This window comes from Mus musculus, chromosome 11, assembly GCF_000001635.26.
Source record: "Mus musculus strain C57BL/6J chromosome 11, GRCm38.p6 C57BL/6J".
Lineage (NCBI taxonomy): Eukaryota > Metazoa > Chordata > Mammalia > Rodentia > Muridae > Mus > Mus musculus.
The window spans coordinates 84,516,638-84,537,765 of record NC_000077.6 but is presented as its reverse complement, the minus strand read 5'-3'; the positions used below and the strand labels follow the sequence as shown (position 1 = coordinate 84,537,765).

At 49.4% G+C, this 21,128-nt stretch overlaps 1 protein-coding gene and 1 long non-coding RNA gene across 2 annotated transcripts; one reads left to right on the top strand and one right to left on the bottom strand.

Annotated features, from left to right (window-relative positions):
• Positions 1 to 1,934: 1,934 nt before the first annotated feature.
• Lhx1os (LIM homeobox 1, opposite strand) lies at positions 1,935 to 12,106 on the bottom strand. The gene is made up of 4 exons (NR_038057.1): positions 12,018 to 12,106; positions 3,106 to 3,286; positions 2,545 to 2,650; positions 1,935 to 2,182 (listed from the first exon to the last, which is right to left on the bottom strand). It is a non-coding gene; the product is annotated as an LIM homeobox 1, opposite strand (long non-coding RNA).
• A 125-nt stretch (positions 12,107 to 12,231) lies between these two features.
• Positions 12,232 to 19,791, top strand: Lhx1 (LIM homeobox protein 1). Its single transcript, NM_008498.3, has 5 exons — positions 12,232 to 13,760; positions 15,478 to 15,704; positions 15,798 to 16,075; positions 17,317 to 17,482; positions 17,838 to 19,791. Exons 1-5 carry the CDS (start codon positions 13,591 to 13,593, stop codon positions 18,215 to 18,217), a joined length of 1,221 nt encoding a protein of 406 aa, NP_032524.1. The 5' UTR covers positions 12,232 to 13,590; the 3' UTR covers positions 18,218 to 19,791.
• The last annotated feature ends 1,337 nt before the right edge of the window (positions 19,792 to 21,128 follow it).

Genomic DNA, 21,128 nt, shown 5'->3' with positions numbered 1-21,128 from the left:
GAGGGAAAAAGCACTCTACCCGGGATCCGTGTCTTCTCATTTTCTCTGCTAAGAATAGCATGTTATCAAAACAGGTTAGGTAAGGAATCAGACAGGAAATATGTGCCTAGCCGAAGGAACCTATTCCATTGATCGATTGGTAAGGGCTTACATCATTTGCATATGTGTCATATCATTAAAGTTGGATGCGTGAGTCAGAGAGCCAAATGGCCTGCAAGAGATGGAAGTGAAGGTATGTGGGCTTTTGCTTTTGTTTTTCAGGCAATTATACTTTTTCCAAAATGATTTTCTTTCTAAGTTGAAAGAATACTTTTCATGACTTTCTATGATGTCTAAGTGAATTTAGAATAGCCAGCAGAGGACTTTGGAGTATCATACTCTCTCTATAAAAAGTCCTCCTGGATATAAAGTTTTAGGGGTAGAAGGACCTCAGAGAACATCTGGACCAATGATTCTCAACCTTGGCTGAATATGGAATCCCTTGGGAGAGTTCTTTAGTTTTTAGTTTAGTTTTGTTTTGTTTTAATAAGATGCTAGAGATGTTGAGTGAATTGGTTTGGAGTCTGGGTACCTGGTTTGTTCTTCTTTTAAACAACCAACCAACAAACACCTTCCCTAATGATTATACTGTTGCAACCAGGGAAGAGAACCACTCACGTAGGCCAATAGTTCACTTTACAGAGAGACGTACACATAACTGACCCGTAGCAGAAGGACAGAGAGAATGACCTGCTATTCCAATCCTTATATGTCTCTCTAGAACCAAAGTGGGCATGGTGGAACTGTACAGGTCTGTAATCTCAGCATTGGGGAAGTTTTAGCACAAATTCTAGGTCAGCTTGGTCTACTTAGTAAAACCCTCCTGAGAGAGGAAGAGGGGGCATAAAGGGGAGAAGGAGGTGTCTTGGCTGGGGGGCAGGGAGGGCATCTGTCTACACATACCAGCCTCCCAACTCCATCCCCTAGCCCTGTGCTTCTGTGGTCTTGTCAGAGTCCAGGAAGGCTGACATTTCTACCCTGTTCCTCTAAGTTTTCCATCTTCAAGAAACTCTGGGGCAACTGGTGAGATGGCTCAGTGGGTAAGAGCACCCGACTGCTCTTCCGAAGGTCCTGAGTTCAAATCCCAGCAACCATGTGGTGGCTCACAACCATCTGACTCCCTCTTCTGGAGTGTCTGAAGACAGCTACAGTGTACTTACATATAATAAATAAATAAATCTTAAAAAAAAAAAAAAAAAAGAAAGAAACTCTGGCTTCCTAGAGGAAAAAACATGTCAAACTCCTGGTTCTAAATCTGTCCATCAGCCACCAAGTGTCCCAGGACAATTCTTGTTCCTCGGCTACATAAACCAGCGGAGTGAATGTCAGCATAGGGTGGCAGTGGTGATAGTGGTGTGTACATGTACACAGACACATAAAGATGCCTAGGTACCTGCACAGAGGCTTGTCCAGTATGGAGTACATAGCCTGCCTATCGGAACATAGCACTGAGAGTAATTACTTATGTATGTGTAAGAAAAAAAAAACCCACATGTGTTTTAGACCCATTGATGTTTATGTGACAGGCCAAATATATGTTTAAAAAGTATGTACAAATGCATTAGAGACTCTGAAATGGTACACGGACCTGGAATGGTATACAGTGCCTAATGTTAAATTCACATTTACATTTTCCTGTGAAGTACACAGAAGATGTGTATATGTCAGGCAGTCTGTGTGTATGATGGTGCAGGTTTATGTGTGAGAGAGGTTCCTGCCGTTTCTATCACACTTCTAAGTAATCACTGGGAAATGTATGTGTTGGGAAGCAGTATCGTTCATGCTTAAATATGTCTCGGCACATATAAATGAAACATGGTATTGTGCCGGGCGAGAGGCTGCATATTAGTGTTGTTTGTCACTGATAGAATTAAATAACCCATGCAAAGCCCTGGTAGCGTTTCTTACAGTTTTATTTAACACTTTTTTAGCCAAGCAGCATGCGGCCGGGGCATACACACTGCAGACAGCTACAATAAATGTGGAATTTGGAGATTATAGCATACGATACATGAGTAGTAGACCAGTGTAAACAAAAGTTCCAACTGTCCCCACCTTTCCTTGGGCTCTCCCCTTCTTCACTTTCTTTCTTCAACCCTGGTTAAGGCCCATTCCTTCACACTTCTCTGGGAGGCCTCTGCATCTGTAGTAAGTGGAAACAAAAGGAAAGGACTTAGGGCTGGGGAGAGATAACCACCAGGCTCTGGGTCTGGAATGTGTCTGCTCCCCCTAGTCTGTCAGAAGCAGGCCCAAACTCCAGTCGAGTAAAAGAGGAAGACCAGCCCAAGCAACCTTACAGCTTCTGCAGGCCCTTGGCATGACTGACAAAGCTACTCACTCCGAAGAGGGAATAGAGATTGCATTTATCAAATCATTGGCAAATCTTTTCTGGGAAGATGCATTATGCTGGACCCCTGCTTCTTTTGTTTAAGGGGATACTATATCCTTGCTGTGGCCCAAATGAGAACAAGTTTGGCACAGACCTGCCAGAATGCTAGTACATACCTTTAATCCCAGTACTTCAGAGGCAGAGGCAGGTAGATCTCTGAGCTTGAGGACAGCCTGGTCTGCAGAGTGAGTTCCAGGACAGTCGGGGCTACAGAGAGAAACCCTGTATTGAAAAACAAAACAAAACAAAGAATTAAGACTGGTCAGGGGACTTGGATGTAAGCTGTTTGCCCGAAGCAAAGAAAAGCTAGGTAGTTGGGAAAGCAGGGTCCCCATTTGAAAGGTCAAACTCAGGTGTCAGTAAGAAGGTTCTGGAAGAAGAGCTCACCAGCCACTGACACTGAAGGGAAATCACATTTTATCCCAGAGAAGATAACTAAATGACAACTTGCAGGTTCTTCCAGATTTACCCAGGACTCGACACGGAAGCCTAGTGCTCTCCTTCGTGTCCTGTTGCTAACATCCCTGGGCTCCACTTGGGCAAGGCTGATCCATGGAACTCCTCCCTCTGCCCTTTCCTGCCCTTGAAGTTTCTCTGCTACCTTCTGTCCTATGCAAACATCCCAGCACTGTGAGGCCAGGGAGGCTAAACCTAATCTGAGTAGGAATTGGACTCACCCCTACTCTGCAAATACAATTAGTACCAGCTAAGTAGCTGCCTGCACTATCTTCTCAGACAGACTTCAGCCTCTCTCCATCAGCAGGGATGGCAGCCAACCTGAGTGGGGACAGCACCACAGGGTACTGTTGTCATCCTCACACTGCTGAGGTCCGGAGGTTGCTCTCCCAAGGCCATCTCCTGAGACAGTATAGAAAAGAAGAAACGGAAGTAAATAAGTCTCCCTAATATTTGGATTCAAAGTGTGAACAGCACAAAGTAATATGCATAGACATACACATACACTGACACAAATACACACAGACAGACACACAGATACACAAAGACACAGAGAGACATAAAGACATAGACTCAGACAGACAGACAGACACACACACACACTCCACAAAGACAAAATGATGAATCATCTCTATGACCGAGCATCCCCGCATTAGATAATATTCTCAAAGGCCTAAGGTTTTCAGCCAAATCCCAGGTCTAAGCACAAGGACACTGCATAAATCCCTCCCCTTATGAAAGGCCAGTTTGAGCAGATGGGACCACTCTTAAGTAAACTGGAGAGCCCTCCCTTTGCCTGGCTCAAAAGGAGAGGCAGGGGGCTGGCCCTCCCATCCTGGGAGCAGGAAGCTGGCCTAGAAGCAGAGGCCTAAAGCTGTTAATTCTGCCCCTCTTGCTCACATCTCCAACTTATCTCTCTGGGGGTAGGTATCCATTCCTTTGACCACACAATCCTCCCTCCCCTCCCTAAGGGGAGGTCAGGCTGGAGGAAGCTGCTGCTGAACAGGTGGTGGCCAGAGGTGAGAAATCAAACGGAGCTTGGAGCTCAGAGAGCTGAGCCAGAAGGAGGAGATGCCAAGCATGGGCTCCTCCATCATAGTTTATCTCCAGACTGAATCTGGGGTGTCACCTCACAGCCACCCCACTTACTGATAACCACCTCATTAACATTTATTAAACAAGATATTTTAGTGAAGAAGAAAGCGATAAGGAACTGAGCATTCTTTGAAGGTAGAGGGCATCTCAGAAGTTCTGTCCAACCTCAACCTACATAACAAGGACCACCACCACAGACCCTGCCCCTTTCTCCAGGTGTGTCGGGAAGATACAAGGCAGGTGGATGGAGAAAGAGACAGACTCAGGCACCCCAGGTGCTCACCAAGAAATGCACAGACTGTGAAATTACACCAGAGCTGGACAACTTACCACCACGCATGAACCCTTGGGGTACTGAAATAATTAACTTGCTAATCAGCTACACCTTGCTCTCTCCATTCTCCCTGGGAAAACACAAAATGCAAATCGCCTTCCGGTGTCAGTCACTCGGAAAACAAATACTGCTTTTGAAGAAACACACCCTCTGCACAGGCTGAAATGGGTCCTGGTGCATCTTGCTGCTCCCCCTTTGACACACCATTACCCATGGAGCTTTCCAGAGCACAGACAGAATATTTCTGGAGATGCAGGGACTTTCTATCCCCAGCAGAGCCTTCCCATCACGGCTAAGCTTTCTCGCTTGGGCCCTCTTTAGCCAGCTTGCTGACGCTAAACGGCCAAGATCCGTGTGGAGAAAAGAGGATTGATTAGAATCGGAATAATATAATATCTGACAGTCGTTCTCGGCTTTAGCGCTTACAAAGTATTTTCACACATTATCTCATTCGGTCAGAGGAAGTCAGAGCCGGAAAGGACCTCAGCAATCAGTCCCAAATCCCTGCATACAGGTGGGGAAACTGAGGCCCAACTAACTTCTTCAACGGCTGCGGGACAGTGTGGTCAGGTAGCAAGGCTCACTTTCTAGAACCCTTGTGCTGTCTAAGATCCTCTGAAATGGGACGAAGAACATAACTTTTTGCTTCACGATAGTTATAAACCAACACATCAAATAATTAGCAACACACAAAAATGAATTCAAGTTACTCTAAGCAATGGCCTCTGAAAAAATAAAGGGTGAGGCTCACAAGGAGAGAAGCTGGTGAGCCCTGTTCCAGAATAGACATGTTAATTCAAAGACTCTCCTACACCACCACTATCTTTCTATGCAACCCTCCACCCCATCTCCTGGGGTTTAAAGATGTCAACATTACACATTTTGAGGCTTGGGGATTAATGTGGGGCAGGTGGGCAGAAAGGAGCTTTCCCTGGCAGCTACACCGGAGGGTTCACAGCATAATGAGTTTGTGTGTGCATGTGTGTATCCACACAAGACATGAGAGGTGGCATCGGAAAACACGCACCTTGATCCTTGTACGGATCAGATAATTTGCAAATTAATGGCTCTTTCCCTCCAAGGCTCTGAAAAGGTTTATAAAACATCTTTCTGAAGAAGGGGACATGTAAAGTCACACAGACACAGTTCTGCCAGGAACACATCTCCCAGTGAGTGGCAAGTGTGTTCGGTCTTCCTCTGCTTCTTGTGGCTCTTAATTTAAAGATAAGACCTGGTGGGTCCTTAGATGCCTGGTCTATTTACAGATGTATTTATAAATGTGCGAGACGCCATTTCTAGGTTCTAGGTTGCTAAGTCATCACTTCTCACCTCTTCATCTGCCTCCTAAAACAAGTCTCCCTTTGACTGTCAGTGGAACCCCTGCCTGCCCCATTGCCCACGCCGCTTGGAAGGTAAGCGGTTCCTTTGTGTGTTCGTTTATTACTAAGCCCAACTCTTTTCCCTCTAAAACTCCTTCTTCTCCCTGTTGAGCTGACCATGCCTGTGGATTTATGAAGAGAGATGTTTTAGCAGAAATCCCCCAGAGTGTCCCATCAGCCCTAAATCCCAGGCCCGCTCACCCCCCCTCAAGACCCCATGACACACAGCATGCCAACACGGCTTCCTCTTGCCTATGCATTAGCTATCCATTGTGGCAACCTGACATCTCTCACACATAAAACCGTAAGAGAGAAATAAAATATCTGTCTCTTGGCGAAAATAAAGCTTTGCCTCCCTCCTGATGTATAGGATATAAAATAAAGCCGCGGCTCCAATAGTGGCTTTTCCTTATGCTGGAGTTGCCTTTGCACACATGGAGACAATGAAGACGGATGGTTTGGGACGAGGCCCAGCCTCCTGGGGCCACCTTCACCCTCTTTTATTATAGTCTCTCTCCACCTCCCTGCCTTTTTCTTTCTTCTTCACTTTCTTTTCTTTCTGGTTTCTATTTGCCTTTTATTTGCCCTTCTCTTTCTGTCCTGAAATTTTATTCTCTCTCTCTCTCTCTCTCTCTCTCTCTCTCTCTCTCTCTCTCTCTGCATGACAGCAATTGTGAGAAGCAAGTATCTCACCTTCTCTACCATTCCAGCCACCTCTCTTGGTCTTCCCATCACTCTCAACTCTCTCTCTCTCTCTCCCTCTCTTTCTCTCTCCCTCTCTCTCTCTCTCTCCCTCTCTTTCTCTCTCCCTCTCTCTCCCTCTCCCTCTAGTCCCTATAAGGAATTCTGTGTTACTGCTTGGGGGTCTTGTTTTGGTCAAATGTAAAAATGCCCCCAAGGGTCAATTAAGAATTGTGTTTAGTGGGGCTGTTGGTTGGTTTCTGTTTGTTTCTGTTTTTCCCAAGGAAGAAGCTGTGTCTCCTCCACCCCAGTCTCTGAATCTATTTCCATAGCCTCTGAAGAGGCCAACAGGAGCAATGCTTTGACCTCTCAGAGATGACTTTCACACCCCAAAGCCTGGAAGCTTCATCAACAGGCTCACAGTGGACCTTGGGTCTCTTCAGCCAACTCAGTCCCAAAATGACAGATCAGTCCTCTGCTTCTGCTCCAAAGTCCGGAGACCTGAAGGTGGACATTGAGCCTTTCCCATGCCACATAGTCTAATACTGTCCCAGAAACCCAGAAGCTACCTGCCTTCCCACTCCCTACGCAGTCTTCCCTACCCAGCAGGAACCTCTTTAGTCTCCCTTGGTCCCCAGAAACCTCTCCCTTGCCAGATGACAACTGCTCTGTGGACTTCTATGTCTGAATGGGTTTCCATAACTCTACAAGTTTTCCCTCGTCTTTGGTCTAGCCTCATCCCTTCTACTGTCGTCTCTCCATCCTTCTCAAGCAGTTTGGCACCCATGCTAAACCTCTCCGGCTCTGTCAGGGACTGAGGAGACATCCATCCCTAGTCCGGGTAGAATAAACAGTGACTCATGACCTCCCCTGGGGGAAGAACAGGAGAGGCAGAGCTCAGCCTCTCAGAGACAGCCATGTGGGCTATGTCTAGCAGAGGGATAGTGGATGGCTTCCAGCTGAGACTTTAAGTCCCAGGTGCAGAGCTGTGTAAGGCCCTCAGTGTGTGGGATCTGACCACTCTATGCCAAGAAGACCTTTGTTAACATTGCCCCAAACCTAGACAGGCAAGGCAGTAACAGCCATTGAACTCTGTCCAAAAAGGAGGGGAGGTCCCGAAGGATACCAACTTAGAGCTGCCAACTTCAGGACAAACCCATTCTTAGTCCCAAAGGCTGTTAGCTTTGGGGAGGGGGGGAATATCTCTCTCCCTCCTTCCCTTCCCACCTGATATCTCTCCAGATATCAGCAGTGACCACCACCATTAGGTAAGGGGAGAGAGTCAATTAGTGACAGGATTAATTACTCTGAGGCAGGAGCCCCGTTTGTCTTCCTTACCCGTGCAAGTGTGTGCTCAAACAGAGGAACATGGGCACGCACCCAAATACACATTGTTGTCACGCTGTCTTAGACGTTTTATTTATTTGTTGGATTCCTGCCCAGCACTGCTCACAGGTTTTCCACAGGCGCTAAGTCTCCCACCAAACACACTCCAATCTCTTTGCCTCCAGCCCAGGAATGCGCCTGTCATTCGCACAGCACACCGAGGTCCCAATGGACAACCCTAGCTGGGAGCATAGGATTCTCTGCTTTTAGCTTCTCTTCACCTTTTATTTTTATTTGACTGTCTTATTCTGTAGCTCAGGCTAGCCTGGACATCACTGAGTAGTACCCTTGAGCTCAAGCACCGGGGTTACAGTAGGGCGTATTTTCCATTTCTTTGCTTTACTCTTCCTGTGTTTCTCTCGACACATCTCCCCCACCACATCCTCTTGCTTTTTCTGCATGCCTTTTCTTCCCGCCCTTTCCATTCACTTCAGTCTCCTTCTACGCACCCTCTCTCCCTTCTGCGACTGACTACCCTTGCTCAGCAGCGACTGAGATCAGCGCGCTCAACCTCGCAACTCTAACCGCTCCCCTCTCCATGCTCAGAGTCCCCCCCAAACCCTCATGGGCAGCCTGGATTTTTTACCCAGGTCAGGTGCACGTCGTGACACCTGGCCGGCCTGCCCGGAAACTGCCCTTTCTTGGCATCGCGGTCCCTCCCCTACCACTGTCCAAGCTCGGCTTGGAAAAAGCCGCCAAGAGCAAAGCGGGCACAGCTGCAAGGCGCACCTCCCCCAACTTCTCACCTTCCGTAAAGCGGTGATGGAGAGCAGGCGCCCTTGCTTGGATTGGGATTCTGTCTGGGAAAGTGTAGAGAATAACATTCTGCCCCCTCTCCTACCACTCCCTTACTATGTGTTCAGGAAAGACACAATGATATAGGCTGCTTATTAAGAGAGGGAACCTCGGGAGAGGTGAGAGAGGGGGGGGGGCAGGGGACAGTGGATCAGAGAAGACTCCAGCTGAGCAGTTCCCTGTGTTGCATAAACTGGGGCTTCACAGGTCTGTGCAGAGTTTGTGTAGCCTCCAGATAGCAGGAGTCCTGGGCGCATCTAGCTAGCCCTTTCCTTCCTTCCTTCCTTCCTTCCTTCCTTCCTTCCTTCCTCTTCCCTCCCTCCCTCCCTCCCTCCCTCCCTCCCTCCCTTCCTTCCTTCCTTCCTTCCTTCCCTCCTTCCCCTAGACCAGTGGTGCTGGATACTCGGGGGTTTTGTGGCTGGCATCCCCTGGGGCCTGCAGTCACCTAAGGCCTCCTCCTCGCCCTTTCCTGGGGACCATGGTCTGGACTGGAAGAGAGAGCAGCTTCTCTGGAAATTAAATAGCAGCCGACAGTGACTAAGAAAGAACAGCCCCTGTATGGCGGGAATCATTCAAGATTGTGGTGGGGTGACCCAGGAGGCGAGGAAGATCAGCGGGTGTCTGAGCGAGGAGGACTGGCCAGTCCCATTTCCGAGACACGGTCTCTCCATCCTTACAAGCTGATTTTTGAGAATCCTTTCAGAAGACAAACCTTGGCGGTGGAAGCCACTATCTGAGCCCTCTGGGGCCTTTTCCTACTGTGTGTGGGGAGTCGGGTGGAGGGGATTCTGTGATAGGTCTGTGGTCGCTGAATGATGGCTAGGCGGTCAAACTGAATCTCTGGACACCCACTGGGTATAAGTGGCAGAGGGTCTATGTGACTTTGAAGGATGGAGGGTAGGAAAATGGGTGTACTTGAGATGGTGGACTGCTCAGAGGTCTAGGTGAGGAGGGGAGGTTGGGGGATCGTCTTCAGAGGTCATACACACGAAGAGCAGAGCTCGGTGGAATCGGAGATGACAGATTTAGAAAGCTGGGTCAGTTTTCTCTCCTTGTCTCTACTACTGATTACATTTCAAAATAAGAGCTCAGTGGAACCGGTGGAATGGAGGACGTTAATTGTGTGTTCTGTCACTGTGAAAAAATTAAATCTAGATTTTAAACATAGAATCAAGGAATCAAGAGACACATCTTGCATTGTGCTCTCTCTCTCTCTCTCTCTCTCTCTCTCTCTCTCTCTCACACACACACACACACACACACAAACCCCATAGGCCAGAATTGACTCTGGGGCCCATTTTCTTCACCATCAGGACACGGAGACCAGCTGAATACTATGCCCTAAAACCAGCATCCTGTCTTCACCCCAACTCCAGGTCTCTAAAAGATGCCCTCTCTCCCATAAGTGGGTCTCAAAGTCATCGCACCCTAAATTACTTAAACAATCTCCCCTCCACTACCAAAGGAAGATGCCAATCGGAAAAGTCGGGCAATAGAGTACAGTGTGACCCTACAGGTTCTTAGGACAGCAATTTCCTAGTCCCCCCTTCCCGGACCCCTCTGCTTTACAGGTGAAGTAACCCAGCAGCGCGGGGTGTGAGCCGCTGGCGACCTGGGCGACTCACAGATTTCCTAGAGGGGCTGGTGAGTCCAGAGAGATAGCAGCTAGTTCTGGAACAGCTGGAAATGGAGAGCAAAGGGACCAACGGCCCCTTCTTTTTGGCAGCCGCTTGGGTGTCTTCGGGATAACAGGATCTCGCGCTCCTCACTTGGCTCTTCCTGGGGTGTCTGAATTCTGGGTATTAATCGACTTGTTCTAGGAAGTGTTGGGCTCGCAGGAAAATCGCCGGCGCTCAGTCCAAACCTGCCCTTTAGGTGGGAAGGTCGCCTTCTTACCCTGATCAGCCCTGAGTCTAAGCCTAGGAAGGACCAGGAGAGGGATTTATGCTTGAGAACTATTGGCTGCACTACTTTGGTCCACAGCCGCTCCATGGGAATGGGTATGTGGACAGGGGTACCGAGAATGCTTTAGAGGTCCCGCACTCAGAGGTCGGGGGTGGGGTGGGAGCAAATCTCTAAGAAGGCGTGTGAAGCAGGCCGTGGCGGGTTGGATTTACAAAGCAAAGATCATGCGGGTGGGAAGGCCAGAGCTGCTGATGAGTTTCGGGGTTGCCAGGTGGTGCAAGAGAGAGAAAAGGGGTCATTGGCACAGCCCTATAAAAACCCAACAACCTCATCAAACAAAAGCTAGATTCGTAACAGCTTCTTCTCTCTTCGCTGGAAAAGGGTATTGTGTTAGTGGATGCGGATTCACTGCCAGTCCAACCGCGTTTCTGCACACTTTTCTCCTAATTTAGCCCTGTAGAAGATCTGCTAGGCTCATAGATGAAATAACTCTAAAGACAGATTCTGAAATTCCATCTAGATTTGGCTGCAGGGTCCTTCCAAGTTTGATCAAATGGGCTTTCCTAGCACCTCCCCCAAATAAGAGCAGAAGTGGCACCACTTTGAGATGTTTGGGTTAAGCTTGGGGGAGGGGGGGCTGCTATGCTTAACTTGAGTGCTCCTGGGAACTAGAATACTCTTTAAAGCTCAAGCCTTCAGGACCCGCATCGATTTCCACACTTAGGCAGATTCGTCGCCGTCCCCCAAAGAAGGTGGCCAGGAATTTACAACGTGGACAGAATTGGGAAAGTGTAACATTCCTAAGGAATAAACTCTGGTAGGTCGGTTGACGTCCGAAGAAAGGAACTTGTTCGAAGCCTGGAAAAGGGACGACCGGAATGGGAGCCAGGCATATTCGGTCAGTGCGCCACAAGCCTCCCTCCCCTGCTGCTACGGTGCAGTCCCCCGCTGCTACCACCTCCCCCCAGCTGCGGGAGCCCCGCCGTTTCCCACCTAGTCATTTGTTTTTGTTTGTAAAAGGTGTCTCCGGATCACAATTTTCTCACAACTTCTTGCCAGAGTTGGAGCTCCTCACCCGAAGCGCTTCCCCACCCACTCTTTCTCCCACCCTGGCGCCGGGCCTCCGGTTTCTCCCGCCCCCATCAGGAAATCGCCCGAATCAACTTTGCAAGTGAGCGCAGCGGGAGATCGACACTCGTGTCTCCCAGACTCCCTGCCGGGTGGACTTTGGATGGACAGGGGGAGGAGGCACCGAAACAGACAGAAGGCGAGATTACGCTGCCAAGCGCCCCCTACCTCTCCTTAGACTCGAGCTACGCCGGGGGCAATTTCCAGGCCAAACGAACAAGGGGCGGGCTATCAACACCTAGTGATTTGCAAAACCAGTGTACTAGGACCTCCCAAGCTTCCAGATCTCGCTGCAATCTAATCCCAACAAGTCTTTTTAAATATATAGGTTTGCTTTTACCCCCACCCAGAACTCTGACTTCCTCCGCGCCTCCTTTCCGCGCTTCCTCCCGCCTACTGTCAATCCTTGATGCCGAAACGGACGTCTTACCAAACCTGGAAGGGGCCAGGACATCTCGCTGCTAGTCGCCGGCACCGCGCGGGCCCGCCGCCACTGATCCTCTAAACGCGGTCTCCCCGCATTCTCCCCGGCCGGGGGGGACGCAGAATGGTTTACAGAAGGACCGCGAGGCGCTGATTGGTCACAGACTGCCGTGACGTCGGCGGGCGCTGCATTAAGGCGAGGGGGCTTCCAGGGCTCAGCCAACAGCCAGGAGCAGTGACCGAGCCGCTGGAGCTGGGGAGAGACGCGCGGAAGACTGGGCCAGGAGACTAGGGACCGAGGGACGCGCGCCTGGGGAGAGCCAACAAGGAACCCGCGGGCCGGACAGCGACACCGGCAATCCGCGCCAAACTGTTCCAGCCGCTGGCCTTCTATAGCCGCAGCCCCAGGACATTCTAAAGCTCTCCAAGACGCCCCCTCCCCTGGCTTCTCGCGTTGACCAAGGAAAAGAAAAAGGGAGGGAAAAAGAAAGGAAGGAGACTAGAAAGAAAACCCAGATTTGCCACCGCACAAAAAGAGAGGTGGGGGGGACAAGGAAAAAAAAAAAAGTCGAGCGACTGTGGGGCCGGAACACAGGCAGCGGGATCGTGGGCCGAGCGATGCAAGGCTGCGCGCCCAAGCGGCCGCGAGTTGTGACTGAAGCCAGGATGCTCGTCCAGGCGCAGTGAAGAGCCAGACCGTGTTGCCTCCCCAGGAGTCCAAGCGCAGGGAGGGCCGCTCGGAGGACGCGGCAGACTGCCTGGCAGGCCACCGGCCGAGGTGACAGGGCTGGGGCGGTGGGGAGCGAGCGAGTGCGCCCGGCTGCGTCCGCCCGAAGCGGACGGTCCCTTTCCATTTTTGACTGGCACAAAAAAGAAAACTCTCCAAAGGGGTGGGGGCTACCTAAGCAACAACTACAATCAACAAAATATCCTACCCAACCCGCCATCTCCCCCACACCTCGGTCTGCCCCCGCCCCCTCCCCAGGCCCAGCGCGGGCGCCCAGAGCGTCCCAACTCACTGCAAGAAACCGGCAATGTAGGATCCAAAGCTTTCTACTCCCGTGTTCTTTTCTTTCCGTGTTTTTTTTAAAGGGGAAAACCCGGTGGTGGGCAGTCTGACACGCACACAACCTGCCTTCATACTCTGACAAAAGCAGATGCACTTTGACTTCTGACAGCTCTACCTCAAGCTGGAGAGAACCCAGCTTTCCCGAATCCTGAGCTCTTGGCGTCTTCCTTTTCGTCTGTTTCCATTTTATTTATTTACGTCCCGCCGCCTCTCACGGTGACCTTCACTCCTTCGCGGGCTTTGAGCAGAAGAGCCGCTTTCTAGCCCGCTTGAGACTGATTTTCCTCGCCCGGTGAGCTGAGGTGGCGCTGCTCCATCCCGTTGCCCCGGGACTCCGGGGCTGCCCTCTACCAGCCTGGTCTCTCCCCCTTTTGATTTGCTAGTACGGGTTTTTTGCTTGCCCAACTAGAGAGGGTTTCTTCTTTTTGGAGGAGCTGGTTGTCTTCAGAAGTCATCCCCTCGACTCTAATTGCCCTGTCGCTCCGGGCCTCACCGGACCAAACCAAAGACCATGGTGCACTGTGCGGGCTGCAAAAGGCCCATCCTGGACCGTTTCCTCTTGAACGTGTTGGACAGGGCCTGGCACGTCAAGTGCGTCCAGTGCTGTGAATGTAAATGCAACCTGACCGAGAAGTGCTTCTCCCGGGAAGGCAAGCTCTACTGTAAAAACGACTTCTTCCGGTGAGTACTTCCCTCCCGCGCCTCTGTTGCTCCTTCCCCATGGGCCCTTCCAGGCCAGCTTCGGATCAGAGGTCTGTGTGGCTCTAGCAGCCGCGTTAGGAGCTGCCTTTTACTAGGGCAGCCCAGTCTTTTCCCGCTTCTACCTTTTAGGAAGCTAGTCGGTATTGCGAGATATATTAATTTTCTCTTTATCTTTTTATAAACACATCAGCTGTAGTACTTGGTTCTGGAAAGCGTGGTCCGGGTTTGGCTGCCCGCGCCTGGGAAGAAAGGGTCTGAGATGGCTTCAGCTCAGCAGCCCTAACAAGGCGAGGGAGAGGTGGAGCAGCCTCGGGGTTGCAGCTCTCGCTTGCCTTTCCCGAAGCCAAGCTCTCCAGCAACCAAAGACGTTTTCTGGTTCTCCCAGCTTGTTGGTTCTCCAAGTTGAGCTTAGAGGCTCCAGCTTTATTCCAGTCCCTGCCTCTTCCTTCTCCAAGAGATCTTGTCGGAACTACAGAGCCCTTGTGGCCCAGAAAGCCACAATAAAGAGTCCGACCTTGAGGCCAATCCTGTATGTCTATGGGTCTCCCCAAACGTGGATTGGCCTCTAAGCATAGACCTGGGAGAACCGTGCGGTTCGATTTTGGCCTCAGACCAATGCTCAGGCTCCTCTTCGTGCCTTTCCAGCCAATGCCCCACAAGGAAGGCCACCTCTTGGCGGCTCGTTAGAACCGGGAAAATTCTCTTCTGTTTACCATTTTACATGTATTTTCTTAAACTCTTTGTCCCGATCACAACTCAACAGAACAGAATGGCTCCGAATGTAAATTATATTTCCCAGTGATTTGAAATCCCACACTTTACTTCGCTATTTTGGTCTTGGTTTCTGAGGCTTTCCCAAATCTGGGGGAGAGTTCGAAGCTCCCCGGCCTCCATTTGCCCAAAGGCCCTGGAAGCGCAGTCCCCAGAGGCGATTCAGGACGCGCGTGGCTTGTGTTTGCAAAAGAGCCCGGAAGCAAAGATCGGTGCAATCTGCTGCTGAGGAAAGGCTGAGTTTTGGAGTTTCTGCAGACTGCGCAGGTTTTTACTCTGGAAAGCAGAGTCAGAGTCTGAGAGCCTAAGCCACACCGGCTTGCGGGGCCCGCGGGGCCCTTGAGGCCTCGCTAACCGCAAAGCTCAGCAGGGCACCTAAAGCCGGCTCAACCCGGCGTCAGCTCCCGCTTGCGCCAATCTGCCAGGCTTTTGCGCAAGAGCGTGGCAAGAGCCCAGCTACGGGCACGGAGGCTCTCGGAGTCAGGGTTTGTTTACTCACCGCGAGATCGGACTTTGCCAACTCCCCGCCTGAGCGCAGGCCCTTTTATGGTGAAAGAAAGGCAAAGCAAGCGGAAGATAGCGGGGTATTTATTTCTACGGAGCTCTTAATTTGGATTTAACTTCTTTGAAGATAACCGGGAAATATGTGCTGTTTCCCCTTATGCTCTCGTAGCTACTTTGAGGCTTTTTCCTGCGACGCTTTTTTCGTGGGGGGCAATAACTAGGCATGAGGTTAGAGATAGGGGCCTTAACTCTAACCGAATGTATTTTCCTCCTTTCTCCCTGATGTCCCGCATTCTCTCCTGCTCCCTCGCTCGCTTAATAAATTATTGCATTTATTTTCTCCCCACCTCAACTTCTTCTCTGGCTATCTTTATTTCATCCCGGCTCCCACTTCTTCCTAACCCTCACCCACCTTACGCAGATGTTTCGGTACCAAATGCGCCGGTTGTGCGCAGGGCATCTCTCCAAGCGATCTGGTTCGCAGAGCGCGAAGCAAAGTGTTTCACCTCAACTGCTTCACCTGCATGATGTGTAACAAGCAGCTCTCCACCGGCGAGGAGCTCTACATCATAGACGAGAACAAGTTCGTTTGTAAAGAGGATTACCTGAGTAACAGCAGTGTCGCCAAAGAGAACAGCCTCCACTCGGGTGAGGCGAGGATTCCCAACTGGCTAGAGGGTGGGTATGGGGGAGGAAAGCCCGCCAAGACCCCTGCTCACCAATCCTTTCCCCTCTCCCCAGCCACCACAGGCAGTGACCCTAGTTTATCTCCGGATTCCCAAGATCCATCGCAGGATGATGCCAAGGACTCTGAAAGTGCCAACGTCTCAGATAAGGAAGGTGGTAGTAATGAGAATGATGATCAGAACCTAGGTGCCAAACGTAGGGGACCCCGGACCACGATCAAAGCCAAGCAACTGGAGACGTTGAAGGCAGCCTTTGCAGCTACACCCAAGCCCACACGCCATATCCGTGAGCAACTGGCCCAGGAGACTGGCCTCAACATGCGTGTTATCCAGGTCAGAACCCTGGTTTGTCACTCTGTCTCTCAAAGACTCGAATGGCCACTTAGAGGAACCTAAGCTGATCCTGGTCCTGGGAGAAGTCTTAAGGTCTGGGGAAGAAATGATTGGGGCTAGGAAAAGTCTAGAAAGGCCTAGGAGAAGTGGAACATGAGAAAACACCCACAGAGCTGGTAGTGGCTTAAAGGGTAGGGAGTGGTTTGGGAGCCCAGGATAAAGCAGGAGGAAAGCCCAAGGTCCAACACTACACTGACAACAGCTAGCACCCATCTTTCTGTACACATCCAGTCCCTCTTCCACCCTTTAGAAGCTGGCTGTGGGTTCCAGAGTCATCCCGTTCTGGTTTCTGCCTAACCAGCTCTCTAATTCCTCAACCCCAGATTTGTTAGTTTGGTGCCCCAGTTAGCAAAGCCTCAGAACAGAGAGTTGCTCTTCCCATGCAGACAGAGCACCATGTATTGAAGGAGAGATTGTTCTTCAGCTCTCCGGAGATGCTGTCTGGAGTAGGATGGGAAGGCTAAGCCATCTGCAGATAGCTGGGCTTTTGCATTGGGAAGAGGCCAGATAGCGTGTGGCTCAGGCACTAGGAGTCTGGCCTTACCTATACTGTGTGTGTGTGTGATCAGAGTGCCTGGAAGCCAGGTGAAGGTGTGGGTGAATATGCCTGGGATGCTGATTGTGCCTGTCCTGGTGTTGGAAAAGGGCAGTCTCTGAGAGGCTGTGTGAACCTGTGCTCATGAATGTGGGGTTGTGTGTCTGTCACTATTGGTGAGAGGCTGTGACTAAGTACGTTTGGCACTTGGAGATTGTGTGTGGGTATGAAAAGCTGATTGTGGGTTTTGGTGTCACTACCCTTGGGAAACAAACAGCAGGGGACTTTATGAGTCTCCATCACTATCATGATATGGGGTAGGGGCTACAAGAGACCCTGACATGGGAGCCTTTGCATGTGACACTATCTTGGAGCGTTTCAATATCTGTGATTCCTAAGATAATGCAACTGCAAAGTCAGACAAGGCAATAGTCTGCTCAGATGCTTTTCTTGGGAATCCTGCACATCCTTAGCCTGGTCCTACTCAGAGACCAACATATCCGCGCGTGTACACACACACACACACACACACACACACACACACACACACTAACGCCCCCTCCCCTCCAACCAGCTGGGCCCCGTTTTGTACACCGGCTGCCCAGTGGAGTTTCCCGCGGTCTGACATTGTGCCTGTGCGCTTCAGGTCTGGTTCCAGAATCGACGCTCCAAGGAGCGAAGGATGAAACAGCTAAGCGCGCTAGGCGCGCGGCGCCACGCCTTTTTCCGCAGTCCTCGTCGGATGCGGCCGCTGGTGGACCGCCTGGAGCCGGGCGAACTCATCCCCAACGGCCCCTTCTCCTTTTACGGAGGTGAGTGAGTGTGGCTGAATGGCAAGGCGGTGCCCCGGCTGTGCGGGCTTCGCAGGATCCGGGTGGGCAGTGCGGGAGGTACCTCTTGCTTTCCGTCGAGGTGTAAGGGCGAAGGCTGGAGAGCAAGTCAAGGGATGTGACCGAAGTCCCAACACCGTTAAGAGGGTCCCGGATAGGGAGCAGTTCCAAGAGTTTTGTGCCAAGTGTCCAGCCTGCTCCGTTACCCCACAAACAGCCAGTTTCCCGAGCCACCTAGCGATGCTTGCTGGCAAGCCTGCTTTTGTAACTTGTGGGTGCTTCTAGACTCGGGGTTGTGCCTGATATCTTTCTCTTCACTCTCCTTACTGGCCCGCAGATTACCAGAGTGAGTACTACGGTCCCGGAGGCAACTACGACTTCTTCCCGCAAGGACCGCCATCCTCTCAGGCTCAGACGCCAGTGGACCTACCCTTTGTGCCATCATCTGGCCCTTCGGGGACGCCCCTTGGAGGTCTGGACCACCCGCTGCCTGGTCACCACCCTTCCAGTGAGGCGCAGCGATTTACTGACATCCTGGCACATCCCCCAGGGGACTCGCCTAGTCCTGAGCCCAGCTTGCCCGGGCCTCTCCACTCCATGTCAGCGGAGGTCTTCGGGCCCAGTCCACCTTTCTCATCTCTGTCGGTCAATGGTGGAGCCAGCTACGGGAACCATTTGTCTCACCCTCCTGAAATGAACGAGGCAGCCGTGTGGTAGCGGGGTCTCGCATGGGCCACGGGAGCTCGTGGTTGTACAGAGACGAGCTTTTATTTCAGAAAAATAGATTAAAAAGACAAAAAAAAAAAAACCCCCAAAACAAAAAAGCAAGCCTCCTGCTCCACTTCCTTCAGCCTCGGGGACCAGTCTGTTTGGGGAGACTGGATAGCAAAGGGGGTCCAAAATAGGATCCAAATCCGCCTCACAGTAGAGCTGGTATATCCACACACTGGCTGGCAAAGCGCAAAACTGGGGCTCCGGAAGGGGAATTCCGAGCTATCCCCACCTTCATGACCTGGATCCATGGACAGACTCCACCAGCGGTTCCTCTGACTAATGGGAAGACGTCTTGGACAGCTGAAGCCTCGCCTCGATCAGTCCTGGGCAATGCCAGGAGGCTGGGACCGAGACCTTCCTAGAGGCGCTCTGCCAGATGAGGAAGGAAAAGATGTCAGGGGCGCTCCAGTCCAGAGGGTTCTAGTTCTAGTTTTGGGAGATCCCTTCTTAGTGTTGTCTCAGAGTTCAGCGATGACAACAAACTCTTAATAGCTTCAGAAACACCGACCTGCTGTGCATCAGGTGGGACTATATATATATATACATATTTTTTTTGTCTCTCTGGGTTTTTGATTTGTTTTTGCCAAAATTGCAAAATTCTAAATGTAAAGCCCTCAGTATCAACTCTTCTACCTTAACATCTCTCTCTCCCTCTCTCTCTCCTTCTCTCTCCCTGTCTCTCCCTCTCTCTCTATCTCTCTCTCCCTACACACATACATACACTCACACACACACACTCACACTCACGTTCTCTCCACAGGATGGTCTCCAGCCAGACCTCTCAGTAAAATGACTTGAACATCACCTCTTCAAAAAAAGTATTCTACCTTCACATGAAAGTTTAAAAAAAGAAAAGACTATCGAACTAAAAACAGTCAACTGTTTACGTACAATGATAAATTCAGGAGTTCAGTGTTTTACTAATATATCCTGTTTTGAAACCTCTTGTTCAAAAACAAACTTTTGAGCAATCAACCAAAATTGTTCCTTTTCTTTTCCTGTAGACGTTCTGACAGATTTGCAGGGCTTGCGGCTCACTGTGCTAGTATGTAAAAAGGTGTTGTTTACACGAGGCAAAGGAAAAACCATGATATTCAGACAGTTGCCAAATAGAATAAATTATAGCACAAATACTGTAATGGTGCCTGGCACCAGCAACCTGAGAAAGTGTTTTAAAAAAAAGTGTTACAAGGTTTAAAAAAAAAAAAACATCTTTGCTAACTTTTAGTCCTGTTAAACATTCATGAAATTGTTAATATGACTTATATAGACCCACACAGGTTTTATTTTTGTGTCTTTAAAATAAAAGTCCAAAATATTTAAATTTTATGGTCAAATATGCAGTCAACAGCTGCTACTTTTTTCTTTATATATTAAATTTCTCATATGTCTTTTATTGTTCTAATAAACCTAAGCTTGTGTGACCTCCAGTGCATATTAGACCATTCACTGTATGAAAGAAAACATGTTGAATAAATTTGTGAGTTTTTAATAAAAATAGAAAACCTGATGTTTAGATAATTGGTGTGGTATTCCATGTTTTCAGTAAGTGGAAGGAAATCTCAATAGGGTATTGAATGGACCCTCAGAGGCCGGTAGGAAGGCAGGCTAGATGGGAGTGATCCATTTTCACCTTGACTCTGGGTGAAGTTCTTTCCCAAAGCCAGCCAAGCATTCTTTGGCTTCCTGCTGTTATTAAATACAGATTTGCATTCTCTGGGCTTAACTGATACAGTTGAAGAGATGTTTGCTGATAAGTTAATATAGAATTGGAAATAGGAATCAAATCCATGGCTTAAAAAAAAAAAAACCAAAAACACCCTGCAACTGAGTGGTGCGGGTCTGTGATTAGGGGAGAGAGCCCAAACACAACACACCCCAGCTCCTCCCTATACTGGCAAAGCCAAGCTTGTGGATGTCAGATACTTGTAAATACAGTTAGACTAGTCTTTTACAGCTTCAATTCATTTTCCATAGATAATCCTGCTTTCTAATTTGGTGGGTTGAAAGATAACCCGAAAATGAATATAAAATATAACTAGAAATGAGATCCTTTAATCCTTTTCACAGAACTGATATGAAATTGTTATTTTTATAGTATTTGCTACGTTTGAAGTTCCCCAGAAGGGAAACGATTTTGCCTGGCATAAGATACATATTAAGTTTCTGCAGAAGAGGAACAAAAATGACCAATAGAGAAATCAAGTTGCAATAGAGAGGGCCTGAGAATAGTTAGCTCCCACCCAAACTGTCATTAGAAATGGAAGACATGTGAGTGTTTTCTTCTGTGAAAATAATGTGTGAGTGTTAGAGTTTTAATATCAGGGTCCCAAGGGTTCTTTATCATAGCGGCTAGATTTCAGCCTGGATTATTCCTTATTTTATTTTATTTTTTAAAAAAATCAAGCATTTTGCATTAAATTGTGTGCAATTTCTAGCGCTGTTTGCATTTTTGTTAAGACACAGCCAAGTTTATCTTTCCCGTAGAGATGGCTTTAGAGTAAGCTATATTTCATTGCCCTCCTATGATGGCTTATCTAACTAACGACAACCAGGGAGGGATCTGGCAGTGTTCTTTCAGAAACAAAAATTTATGAAATATAAGGGAGACTTTGGAAACTCCTAGCCTAACCGTGGCAAACAGCGCATTTTCTTAATATGCAATAATGGTCTCTGTGGTTTTTTTCTTTTAGCATTTATATACATTAAATCAGAACCCACACTCATTACAGCCACCAACCCTGGAACCCTCCCACTTAAAGGCATTCATTTAGCTGAACCTATGCTCATCTCGGGAAGTGGCATTTTCCTATCAAGGGTGCTGAATTATTTAGCAGCTTTATTGTGCTATTGG

What these genes read in the sequence shown, in the direction of transcription:
- Lhx1 (NM_008498.3), top strand. Translation starts at nt 13,591, where the DNA reads ATGGTGCACTGTGCGGGCTGCAAAAGGCCCATCCTGGACCGTTTCCTC. An exon ending in TCAACATGCGTGTTATCCAG is followed by an intron (nt 16,076 to 17,316) that starts GTCAGAACCCTG and finishes TGTGCGCTTCAG; the next exon opens with GTCTGGTTCCAGAATCGACG. An exon ending in CCCCTTCTCCTTTTACGGAG is followed by an intron (nt 17,483 to 17,837) that starts GTGAGTGAGTGT and finishes ACTGGCCCGCAG; the next exon opens with ATTACCAGAGTGAGTACTAC.